Source organism: Phoca vitulina, unplaced genomic scaffold (assembly GCF_004348235.1).
Source record: "Phoca vitulina isolate PV1807 unplaced genomic scaffold, GSC_HSeal_1.0 scaffold27, whole genome shotgun sequence".
NCBI classification, from domain to species: Eukaryota; Metazoa; Chordata; class Mammalia; order Carnivora; family Phocidae; genus Phoca; species Phoca vitulina.
In genome coordinates, this window is record NW_022589730.1 from 18,299,148 (window position 1) to 18,312,673 (window position 13,526).

A 13,526-nucleotide genomic window follows, 5' to 3' on the forward strand; every position below is an offset into this window, starting at 1 on the left:
AAAAATGACAGACATATTAAGAATTAGCAAAAATGTAATTCAATATTTAAAATGTATCACATACTGAAAAGTTTAAGTTGATCTTCATATTGCCAATTACATTTTTCTAATAATTTATTTCCTAACCTTATGTGTAAATTTATTATCTCAAACCAAGATCCACTGAGATCACTTCAATTTTCCACACTTATTTTATAAAAATACAATTTAAAATCTGCCAACTTATAAAGAATACATATACCAAACAACTTTTGTGAGAAGAACCCCAACATAGCTTCATTTTTAATTTAAAAAATATTTTTATGATACCTGTATTTTATATTATAAAAGTAATTATTGTGAATGTTCTAATCCTCATAAAATACATGCAACAACCCCACCCCACCCCCAAAAAAGTTATGTTACCAGGAAAATGTTTCAGCTTAAATTATCATATGAAAAGGCAAAAAGACCGTATGGCATACACATTCTACAACGGGAGGTCAATGTTAAGATTTAGAGGTCACCATGTGACACTTCCTTCCTATGGAGAAATTACCATATGTCATGCACAAGCATCTTCAAATTAATCCCTCTCCTTTCTTCTGTCATTGAACAGCAATAGGTTTGGGCTCCTGAACAGATTAAGCATTGTCCATTGAATGATATGTTTGTTTTTCATGCAGTGAAGTTCCTTTGTAACTACAGGACAGCTGCATGAAAACAACTTTTCATAATTTCCACACGAATGCATCATAATGTCAATCAGGCACGTGTGAGGTAGTAACCAGTAGAACTAAAAGTACATGAACAGTAATAAAAACAGAAAATCCAATTCCATACACCATAAGAAGCACATCTTGTAACCATAAAAGTCTCATCTGAGAAATTATAATTGCTTTTATTATCACAGACCTGTTTTTTATTCCTTATGAAATTATAATAATTTTATAATGTTATGTTTATGAACAAAACAGAGCTTTTCTTAACTGCACATTTCCTAAGATATAAGAATTCTACTGTAATCTTGCAAAGAAATCTCAAATATTTTTATGTTCCATTGAATAAATTTTTCATTTAAAAATTTTTTAATTACAAATTCAGTTATTATGGCCTATCAAATATTTACTTCCTCATGCAAGAAGTTGGCGAGCCTGGATGGCAGAGAGTAAATTTTCAGATTTTAGCTTTCATGCCACCAAAATTGTTCACAAAGTTCCTCTAGTGGTTTCCAACAACTGGGACACTTCTATAATTTCACTTTAAAAAAAAAAAAAAAGGAGAAATCATTGTTATCATCCCTGAAAAGGCTGTGCTATCTGATTTTACTCTTAAGTGAGAGGACAGTAGAGTGAGAGGTGAGGAAATTAAATACAAATGAGTAAAAGTTCAGGACTGAGTGATCATTACCCTAGCCAGGTCAAGTAAGTAGTGGGATTAAACTCCACCTCTGTAAGTCACAAACATAAAGGAAACTAGAAATGCTACTGAGAAAAGTGCTGGAATAAGCATAATAGGTCTTAACAGAATAATGTTTAATATATGTAAGTTTATTTTAATGAGAGAAATAACAGACTCTTTTTTGGAGTTCTGTTTAAATGACAGTATATAAAGAAAACGCCATTTACATTTTCCTTTAATAAATTCTGTGAGCACACAAAAAAAATCAAGAATACTATAAGAGAGATCAAGGAATCAGATTTACTGTGCTTTAAAAATCTTGGCATCACCACCAAAAAATACTTCATTCAGACTACCTCACAGCTGAGACTGCAGAATCTACAACTACTTTTTATAATTAATTGAGAATATTCAAATTAACTCTGCTTGAGCTTTTAAAACTGTCCACAGGTAGAAAAATCAGCAAAAGAAATTTTAAAAAGTACCACCCCCAAAACAAAAAGCTCAAGGTTTAATGACAATAATAAATCTGAAAGAAGTCATATGTAGCACTGAATATTGACAATTTACAGCATAGAGCATAAGCAAGCATTTGGTTTCTTAAAACAAAAAAGTGATGTCAATTATCAATTGGCTTCTCTTATTAAGGATTAGTAAAACCTAAGGGCAAAAGTCTCAGCATAGCTTCAAGTGATGACAAAGGTGGCACAAGTTCTATTATTCCACCTAGGAAAGTTCTTAAATTTTGCAGCTAAGAGCCTCTTCAACTACTTACTATCACATGGAAAGACAGGCAAAGATAAACGAACTGTGTGACAACACACACACCCACACATATGCTCTGGCCTCCCGTTAAATAGCATCTACATAGCACTCAATATTACAACATCCTTGGTTTTCAGTTTTTGAATAGGTCTATTCCAGTCTTCATTTGAACTCTGACTCTGAACTCCATTGTTCCCTACTGTCATTGTGACTTGATAAATATATAAAGGACAGAAAGTGAACATACTTTAGGTAGCAAGTTATTGTTCTAAACCTCATTAGCCTCCTGGTACATAAACACAAATAGCCCTTTCAATACATTTTTTAATAAAGAAAATCTAGAAAGTTTTCTGTAAAACCAAATGCAATCCATAAAGAAGTTTTTCCAAAGCTTAACACTAATAAATAAATAAAATTATTTAATAATGAATCACTTTATCTAAAGTGTTACAGGATAATCACAAAGCTTCGAGAGGGGAGGATAGAGAAGGAGGCATTCCACACTAGGTCTGCCATTCAATGTAGAGATCTCAGAGCAACATCCGTCTTTTTATAAATTTCCTTTATGTCTACACTTTCATGTCTTAGGGAGCTGAGCATTCTCATCATCTTTTAAGTCAACATGTAGCATTAGAATAAATCATTAATCAAACATTCTAAGGAAAAAGGATATCCTTAAAATGCTATGAAGGAAGAGCACAAAAAGTCTAAGGGCAATAGGGAAGTACAAGGTTCCAGAAAATAGAAAGGATAAGAACCTACCATAAAGCAGAAAGAATTAACAGCTCAAGATAGTGTTCTGACAGACATACATCAAGGCAAAATACAAAAGTGCTAATAATGTTTGAAAAATACAGTAACTCTACTTAACCTCCAGATCACCACTGGATTTCATCAGAATTGGAATAAGTTGAGATGTAATGATAATTTTACCTTGGCCTATAACTCCAGCCAGAGTCCAAAAAATAAAAATTAAAAAAATTTTAAAAATCCCGCTTCTGTAAAAAGTATCCTTCATTACTAACATCTAAAATAAATAAGCGAGCTAAGACCAAGCACCATGGAGGGAGAGTTTATTACAGTGAAAGATAAAGTGATAACATGAACACTAACTTGAATTAGACATATGGAGGCTATTCAAATTTTCTATTTCATTTAATTAACAATAAGCACCTACTATGTGCCAGATGTTGGGCTAAGCATATAAAAAGTCATAAAGATTAGACAAAGATGCTGCTCTCAGTTACTGAGAGTCTGGCAGGAAAAGCAAATAACTAATTAAAATATTATCATCAACTGCACTCTCCTCTGGATCTCCTCCACCAGACATAAGTTCCTTGAAGGCAGAGATTTGTTTTGTCAGCGTTAAAGACTTAGCACCTAGTTACTGACACACTGACACTAGAAGCATAAAGAGAAGGTATCTATAGATTCATTCATCCAAATATTTACTGAGTGCCTTCTATGTTTCAGCTACTGTCCCAAGAACTTGTGTGAAATCAGTGAATAAAAAAGAACAAACAGAACAAATGTCTGCCCTTTGAGCTTCCAAAGACCAAAGTCATTAAGCCAATTTTTAAAATAAAAGGCATGTAAGTTCAAACACAAAATTTTAAGGAGTCCTGAGGTCCATACATTGACCTGATATATGTACTCCATATTTCTTGCTATAGACCCTGGAAAAGGATGGTGAAAAACTATTGATTAATTTATATAAATGATTCCTGAAATAATTTAACAATGACTACCACCTACTTCTAAATTTAGACAACCTAAATTAAATCGATTTCTGAAAAATAAAATAGCAGATACTGTAACATAATCTTATATATTTAAATTGCTTAGACTGGCTTCCACAACTACCACTGAGTAAAGATGCAACTACTAACATAGAAATAGGTCACAATCAAGATAGGCACTAGAGACACAGACCAAGACTTATGCCATAACATTATTGAACTGATCAAGAGAAGTACAGTACGTCAGAATGTAGATAAGCCTACAGCTATGGGCAGATTTAGGGCTGTATAACTATGAACAAAAATTTAGTTTGACATTTCTGATCCCTTTCTCAAGTGAGATGTTTTATAAAGTACACAATCGAGTATCTAATAAATAAAAACTGTCTCTATCAAAAAGTATGACTGTCAGTAAATGTTAATGATTGGCAAAGACTGAATTAACAAGCTCACTGCTAGACAAAATAAAGCTCTTGTGAAGAAATTATTTTCCAATGAAATACCCTGATAATATTTATGAGAAATTATGTTAGCTGAACTATCTATATCATCTTTATTCTTAGACCCAAATGTCTATGAAAGGTCCAATCCCCAGCTAAAGTCTTTACTCCATATAGATTATTTTGCAGCTGAACAAGTATTAGCCAACATATAAGTGACAGTTTATCGAAAAGGAGCATATTCATGTTTGCAATCCAGCTTGAAAAATGGATTGTGAGTCAATATGCACTGTAGTGGGAGTCAGGAAAAGAAAACATAAGGAAAAAGGAAAATGTTAAAAGAAAACCGAGCTAAGAGAAGCAGAGCAGAAAGACAAAAAGATAATACCCTAACTGCTCAACTATAGTCAGAGAACTCAGAGCTTTTGTCCGTTCTCTTACCACTTCTTACCCTAAACTAGTTGTTTATGTTCATGAGTTATCTACTAGATATATATAAACTACTCAAGAGAGTATACATCAGACTAATCTTCCTAATGACCCAAATAGAGCTGTCTGGAGAAAAAAACGGCTTAATAAATATTTGTTAAAGAGATAATTACTCCATATTTTCATTGTTCAAATAGGAAGTGGGTTTCATGATGCCATCCTGAAGTATCTTACCACGTAACTCTCACTACAGATTGCTAACCTTTATTTACTTTAAAAGATAAGCATCTGTGCTGTTTCAAATCGAAATTCCTAACTCTACTGCCTTAAATAAATGCTTTGGAAAAAGACTCAATTCTCGGTACCCCCCCCCCCCGCCCCGCCCAACTGCTCACAAAACGTGATGCTTTATGAAAGGAGCAACGTTAAAGCATTCGAACTGTAACGTCCTCAGACCTGACCAGGTGAGTAAATTCAATACCATAACAGTGGTGGAGTACACAATGCATCACAACAATGTCACAAATTAAACGGATGGCTTGTATCTGCTAGGATTACAGAGGGAGAAAAATGTAATCCAAGAAGAAACATTTACTACAAAGAATGATAACGAAGATGGTAATGATGAGAACAAATATCATCTCTAACAGGAACTGATCTTAAATGAAGCTCTGAACTAACTAAATGGAGGAGAGTATGCCCTGCCACTGATTTGTACTGTATAAGCTGGAAGATATTTTCAGTGGATTTACGACATAAATCTATGTTATTACAGAAGAAGCACAGAGTTAAAAGGTGCTGTTGTATCCTAATCATACCACTATAACTAACCATATTTTTAAAAAGTCTCTTACCTCTGTAAGCCTATTTCCATTTCTCTCTGAAGTAATGGCTCTAAAAATATTGAAACTCTATACAACATAATTTTTACTTTATGAAGTAATAGTATATTTAGAACATTTTAGGAGTAAAGGGAGAGGAACTGCCACTTCTGGCCAAGATGTAATAACATGAAACAGATTTATAATCACATCTAAAACGAACCCCCCCCCCAAATACATAAAACAATGGTTTCAAGACACTGGACATCAAGTGACGATGAACGGAGAGTCAGGAGTTGGGAGATAAACAGCACTATGATTGCCCCAGCTTATTGCCTTGTAGGAGTTTCTAGACCAAGATACAGGAATGGGGATTGAGGAAGAGCCCCACAGATTCCCTGAGTTGAAGAGACAGAGCTGAGAGTCTCAGGAAGCCAGAGCAGCTAGAATCCATAGGACAGAGAGAAGAGAACTTCAAAGATCAGGTTCTTCAGACGTCCCCCTCAAATATTCAGAGCACTGATCAGTTCTTGTGTGTGAAGAAACTGTAAGGCCAAAGGCCATGGTGCTCCCACCATCCAGACTGGAAAATTAATAATGCATGAGGGTACTGGACAGAGTACTCAGGAAGCTTTTGCCTCAATAATGGGAATTAGCTTTAGACACAGCATAACTCCAAACCCACCTAACAAATCAAAAGCAGGAACAGAAAAGGATCAAACTGTTTCCAAGCAACTTAACTGCATCCAGAATATAGCTTACAAAAGAAAAAAAAAAAAAAAAAGATTTATAACAATATAAAAATCTTCAGTACCCCACCAGGTAAAATTAAAATATCTGCCATTTAACAATGATTACCAGGCATGCAAGGAAGCAGAAAAGCACAGTCCATACTAAGGGGGAAAAATCAATTAAAAATCAACCCAAACTGACAGAGATGTCAAAATTATCAAATAAGGGTATTAAAACAGTTATTATAACTAATATATTGAAAAAAGTTATATAGAGACAATGAGTATATAAAAAAGATAACAAATCAAAATTGTGGACATGCAAATCATATGTCTGAGATGAAAATGTCTGAGATGAAAAATACACTGGTTGGGCTTAATACCAGGTTGGATATTGCCAAGAAAAGATGAATGAACTTGAAGACACTGCAAAAGAAACTACCTAATGAAAACACAGAGAGGAAAAAAAATCCAAAAATAAAGCATCAGTGATCTATGAAACAATTTCAAGTGGCCTAATGTACATATAATTTTCAGTCCACTAAAGAGAGAAGAGAGGAGAGAATAGAAAGAATATTTGGAGAAATAATAGTTGGAAAATGTTTTAAATTAATGAAAACTATAAAAATAAGCTCAATAAGCCTCAACCGCAAGAAACATAAAGAAAACTACACCAAGGTACTTCATAAGCAAATGGCTCAAAACCAGTAACAAAGAGAAAAATCTTTAAAACAGCAAGAGTAATAAAGTAAAAAAATTTTTTAAATGTTATACAGGAAAATACAGATGACATCAGATTTCTTGTTAAAAAAAGCAAATGTTCAGGCTCCCTGATCCGTGGGAAGCCTGCTTATCCCTCTCCCACTCCCCACTGCTTGTGTTCCTGCTCTTGCTCTCTCTGTCAAATAAATAAATAAATCTTAAAAAACAAAAGCAAATGAGGGGGCACTTGGGTGGCTCAGTCAGTTGAGCATCTGACTCTTGATTTCAGCTCAGGTTGTGATCTTCGGGTCCTGGGGTGGAGCCCTGCTTCACTATGAGAGACTATGGACTCTGAGAAACAAACTGAGGGTTCTAGAGGGGAGGGGGGTGGGGGGATGGGTTAGCCTGGTGATGGGTATTAAAGAGGGCACGTATTGAATGGAGCACTGGGTGTTATACGCAAACAATGAATCATGGAACACATCAAAAACTAATGATGTAATGTATGGTGATTAACATAACATAATAATAATAAAAAAAAAGAAACACAGTTTAAATGTAAAGACCCAAAATGGGTGAAAAGTAGAAGGACAGGAAAATACATACCATGCTAATAACAGTAACCAAATATGCTGAACTGGCTATATTATTATAAACAAAGTAGATTTTCAAAGCAAAAGATATTATCAAGGATAAAGAGGTCATTTCATAATGAAAAAAGTAGAAACAATCAGTAATAAAGGTTTATGTACCTAGTAAGAGAGTTTTATAACACATGAAGCAAAAACTAATAGAAATACAAGGAGGAATAATCAAACCCACAATCATTGCCAGACTACTCAAGAGAAAAAGAGAAAAATCATGAACTATGAATAACAGAAATGAGAGAGGGGATACCATTTTCAATTTCTACAGATAGATATTAAAAGAAAAATTAGAGAATATTAAACTTTTTTCCAGTAACTCTGACACAAAATATCAAAGTTCACCCAAGATGTAATAATAATAATAAAACATCTAAATAACCCTATATCTATTAAAGCATTTAAATTTGTAGTTGAAACCTTTCCCATAAAGAAAACTCCAGGCCCACATACTTTCACTAGTAAATTTAGATCAAACAAATGAAGAGTAATATCAATTCTACACAAACCCTTCCAGAAAATACAAAAAAAAAAAAAAAAAAAGGGCAGGGGGGGGGGGGGAGGATAACATCCTAACTCCTGTGAGACCAGCATTATCCTGTTACCAAAACTGAACAAAGAACATTATCAGAAATGAAAACTAGACCAAAATCCCTCATAAACATAACATAAACCCTTAACAAATTTTAGCAAATTATATCCAACAATCTATAAGAAGAATAATTCATCATGACAAAGTGTGGTCTACCCTAGGATCTCAAGGTTGTTTTAAAATTCAAAAGTTTGGGCACCTGGGTGGCTCAGTCGGTTAAGTGGCTGCCTTCGGCTCGGGTCATGGTCCCAGGGTCCTGGGATTGAGCCCCACATCGGGCTCCCTGCTCGGTGGGGAGCCTGCTTCTCCTTCTGCCTCTGCCCTTCCCCCTGCTTGTGCTCTCTCTTAGTATCTCTCTCTCTGTGTCAAATAAATAAATAAAATCTTTGAAAAAAAAATTCAAAAGTTAATGTACGTTGTCTTAAGAAAATAAAAGAGAAAAATCATTTGCTAATTTCAACAGATGCAGAAAAATCATCTGACAAAATCTAACACCCATTCATAATTTAAAAAATCTCAGCAAACTTGGAATAGAGGGTAACTGCCTTAACATCCTCCTCATCTAAGAAAAACCTGAAGCTAACATCATACTTAATAAAGACCGGATGCTTTATCCCATGGATTGGGAATGAGGCAAGGATGTCTGCTCTAACTTCTTCAATTCAACATCATTCTCTAACTCCTTACCTGTGCAGTAAGGTAAGAAAAATAAAATTCAAACTGACTGAAAAGAAGCAAAATTGTCTTTATTCACAGAAAACATTATTTTGGGCATATACTCTGAAGGAAGAAGGGCTAAAAATTGGTAAGTAACCATCCATCTTAGCAAGTTAAAAATAAACAGCATAATAACTCCAAAAAATATAGGAGAAGAGCAGACTTCAGGGAGATAGGAAAAAATATGCACTTAGAAAGGATAAACAAAGGCACAGAGGATTCATTAAAATAACTAATAAGATTAATAAGTTCCTGATGAGACTGATCAAGAAAAAAGAGGGAAGATACGAATGATTAACATCAGGAATAAGAATGGTGGTATCACTACAGATATTAAAGAAATTTAAAAGATAATATCTTTTCAAATGACAACAAATTTAAAAGAACTAGAAAAATCGCTAAATATGTACTACTTAATAAACTGATGTAAGAAGAAACAGAAAATCTGAACTGTCACATGACAATGAAAGAAATTAAACCCAGAATTAAAAAACTTCCCACAGAGAAAACTCTAGATCTAAATCCAGCAAATTCTACTGCACATTTATGGAAGAAAGAATGCCAATCTTACATAAATTCTACCTGAAAACAGAAAAAGAGAAAAGATTCTTTAATCCATTTTTTTGAAACCTGAATAAGGTAACACTTAATAAGAGCATTAGAAGAAAGGAAAACTGGGGCACTTGGGTGGTTCAGTTGGTTAAACGTGTAACTCTTGATCGCAGCTCAGGTCTTGATCTCAGGGTTGTGAGTTCAAGCCCTGCATTGGGCTCCATGCTAGGCATGGAGCCTACTTATTTGAACAAAAAAAAAAGAGGAAGAGGAAGAAGAGGAAACTTTTTCCCAAATAAAAAACATTAAGCCAAATTCAACAATATATAAGATGATAATACATCAATCACAACAGAATAAAAGGAAAAATTATATAATCATCTCAATAGATACAGAAAAAGCATGACAAAACCCAACATACAATGATGATAAGCACTTAGCAAAGGAATAATGGAAAGTGAATTTCTTATGAAAAGCACACAGGAAATATAATAATTATGAAAACTTAAAATTTTCCCCTTTGGGAAAACACTGGGCATAGAAAAAGCATCCCATATTACTGTCCATATAGTCAAAGTAATCCACAAATAAAGTACTACAAATAATGGGTGAGTTTAGCATGACTGCTTGATACAAGGTCAACATACAAAATAATCTGCATTATTGTATTCAATACCAGTTACAAGAGTATTTTAAAAATCCTTATCTAGGAAAAAATCTAAATAAAAAGTATGTAAGACCTCTACACAGAAAACTATAAAAGAGTTACAATAGCCAAATGAGATCTAAATAAATAAAGGAATATACTGAATACAGTGAATATACTGAATGAATGAAACCCACAAAGGTATTAATTCTTCCCAAACTCATTTATAAATTCAATAAAATTGTAATTGAAATCACAATAGGTTTTTATAACAATTGAGAAACTGGCTCTAAACTGACAATTGAGATATTCAAAGAAACAAGAATAGCCATGACATTCTTTAAGAATAAGGTGGGAAGACTCTATCTGCTGAAAACCAAGTCCTACTACAAAGCTACAGTAATTAAAGGCACAAGAACACACAAGCAAATCAATGGGCTCAAACTGCCCCAGAAACAGATCATACAGAAGAACGTTTTATTTATGACAAGGATGGCACTGCAAAGCAGTGGGGAATGAATCATCTCTTCAATAAATCATGCCAGACCGATCTGGTATTGTATGGAGGAAAAAAATGAAACAGGACCCCTGCTGCTCATTATATCCAAAACTGAATTCTAGGCAGATTATAGATCTAAATAAAAAGGGTAAAACAATAAAGCTTCTAAAACAGAAGGATATCCTCATGATATCAGGGTAGGGGTATCAAGGTAACTTCTGAAACAGGACATACAAATATTAAGTATAAGTGAAAAAATTGATTAATATTAGATTCCACTGAAATTGACAGATGCTGAATTTCAAAGATAGGAGTGAAAGGCAAATAAATATTTGCAATACATACAACAAAGGGCTCATATCAAGGACAGTCACAGATCAACCCTTACAATGGATTTTTTTTTTTTTTAGAAAACAACCTAATAGACACACATGAGTTGAACAGGCACCTCACAAAAGAACATATAGAAATGAGCAATAAACATACCAAAAAAGTATTCAACCTTGATGGGAATTGGGGTATGTAAATTAAACACACGAGAGACTACACATACATCAAAATGGCTAAAGTGAAAGAGATGGAAAATATTCAGGGTTGGCTAGCATTGCTCACCAATGGTGTATGAGACTTCTTGTTGCTCCATATCCTAGCCAACAGTACTTTCCTTTTTCACTTTAGCCATTTTGATGGATGTATAGTAGTCACTCACTTAGGAAAACATCCTAATATTATCTGCTAAAGCTAAAGCTAAACATATGCAGAAATTCCACTTTTAGTTATATATACAACAGAAATACTGATAAGGTACATTAAGAATCAAATGCAAGAACATTTGTAGATTTATGAAAAACAATGAAAATAATTCAAATGTATATTGACAGGAAAATACATGAAGAAACTGTGGTCTACTCATTCCACAGAATACTACAGAGCAATAAAAATGAATGAAAATGAGTAAACTTCAAATGCAGTATCATCGATAAATCTCACAAAAGAAGCCACACACAAAGAATACATACTCTGTGACTGACAGAATTCATATAAAATTCAAAGCATAGCAAAACTAAACTACAATGTTTAGGGATTTAAACTTCCGTGGTATAACTCTAAAGAAAGGAAGTAATCTCCCAGAAGTCAAGACAGTAGTTACCTCTGGAAGGGGGCACATAATGACTGGGAAGGAACATACCAGCAACTTCTGGCATGATGGCAATGTTCGATTTCTTGTCCACGGACGTAGTTACAAGGGAGTTTAGCACGTAAAAGTTACTAAGCTACATATTTCTGTTTTGCGTACTTTTTTATACATGTGTTTCACATGTACACAAGTATAAAAAGTTATCCAACGAAAACTTTTCTATAACATACAATTATTTTATAATAGCTTATATTAATTTTAATCAGAGAAAGGGTAACAAAAGGGGTGAGCATGTGGGGTTAGAATGAATGATGGAGTGGGGGTAGAGAATGTGGGAGCTTATCTTCTATAATGAGAAGCAAATAGTGCCTAAAACTGAAAATCAGGCATCTATTTAAAGATATTAAAGTAAATACCCAAATACTAAGCTAAGAAAGAGAAAAGTACTTGTCCTAGGGAAGGGAAAAATTGTTTAAAAAAAAAAAGAAAGAAAAAGAAAAAATCTTTAAAACCTAAACAAACAAACAACAAAACAAAACAAAAAACCTATGGAAAAAAGAAGACCCTGAAGTCACCATTTACAGGCAGAACCTTCATCATCCCATCTCTTGCTCACTTCTTCACTTCTATCACATTCTGAGTGAGTCAGCATTAACTCTCGGCCTGAAAGAAAGCTCTCTCAGCAGAAATGACCCCCCCATCTCCAACTCTGGCTGCATTTGCCACTCTTATAATGAACATAAAAGGTAATAATGGAAGAGAAACTCAACTTTCTCTTCTATCCACTAATGAAAAACAAAGCTGTAGACAATAATGATGTAAATAAAAAGAAAGTTTTTCCACTTGTGGATTACAAAGCATGAACTACTTGCAAACGCAGAAAAGAGTATGAAAATATGATTTTAAACATTTCTAAATATAGTTAAAAATAGGTATAACTTTTAAACTCAAGATACACAATTAACACACTAGTGTTGTCAAGTTAAGGTGCCCCTAATTCATAAAAATTAGGTCAAAGACAGTACAATAAAATTATGTGAAATATGCTCATTTATCAGTTTCTAAATAAATCTGATTTATTTTTAACTGACATCTTAATTATCCATATTTACATCTGGAATATAACAACTTTTCTCTCTTTTAACAATCTGAGACAAACAAAATGTTATGATTATACATTAGCTGTGCCTCCTCAGTTTCTACAGCTGAAATGTCAGGTCAATTACTTAATAAGATTTAATTTTACCTTGTTTAATCTGTCCTTGCACAACATTACTGGAAGTTGGAGGGGAACCCCTTGCCTTAGAAAGGTCTGGGGTGCTTGGTCGAGGTGGCCTTTAAAAAGAAGAAGAAAATATATGTATATATACATCATACTTTCATATTTCCAGAACCACTTAAAATATTAAGCTTTCTAGTCCCAAATGAATTATAAAAGAAACATATACAGAACATTTTCAATTTACCATTCCAAAAAATGTTTTTTTACTATTTTGTACCTATTAACATTTTCCTTTTCAAATGTTAATATATTGAATGATTAGCAAATAGCAAGTAAAAATTTTATATCTACAATTTATGCTTTATACTAATTTAAGAAATATTTCTGAACAGTTTAATGTACTACCACTGACAAATAAATATTATAATTAGTCCTTCATTCTTCAATATTAGCATGCTGAGATTTCAGCCCTCCCTATATCATTGGTCCAAATGAATTCATGGAACAAT

The 13,526-nt window shown here is 33.5% G+C and overlaps 1 protein-coding gene across 3 annotated transcripts in view; it reads right to left on the minus strand.

Annotated features, from left to right (window-relative positions):
* The window catches only part of WDR7 (WD repeat domain 7), a 345,325-nt gene that overhangs the window by 230,233 nt on the left and 101,566 nt on the right, over positions 1-13,526 (minus strand). For all 3 annotated transcript variants that reach the window (XM_032422579.1, XM_032422577.1, XM_032422578.1), the window contains exon 16: positions 13,042-13,130. In XM_032422579.1, coding sequence (XP_032278470.1) covers positions 13,042-13,130 — 89 coding nt within the window. The remainder of the gene's footprint in view (positions 1-13,041; positions 13,131-13,526) is intronic.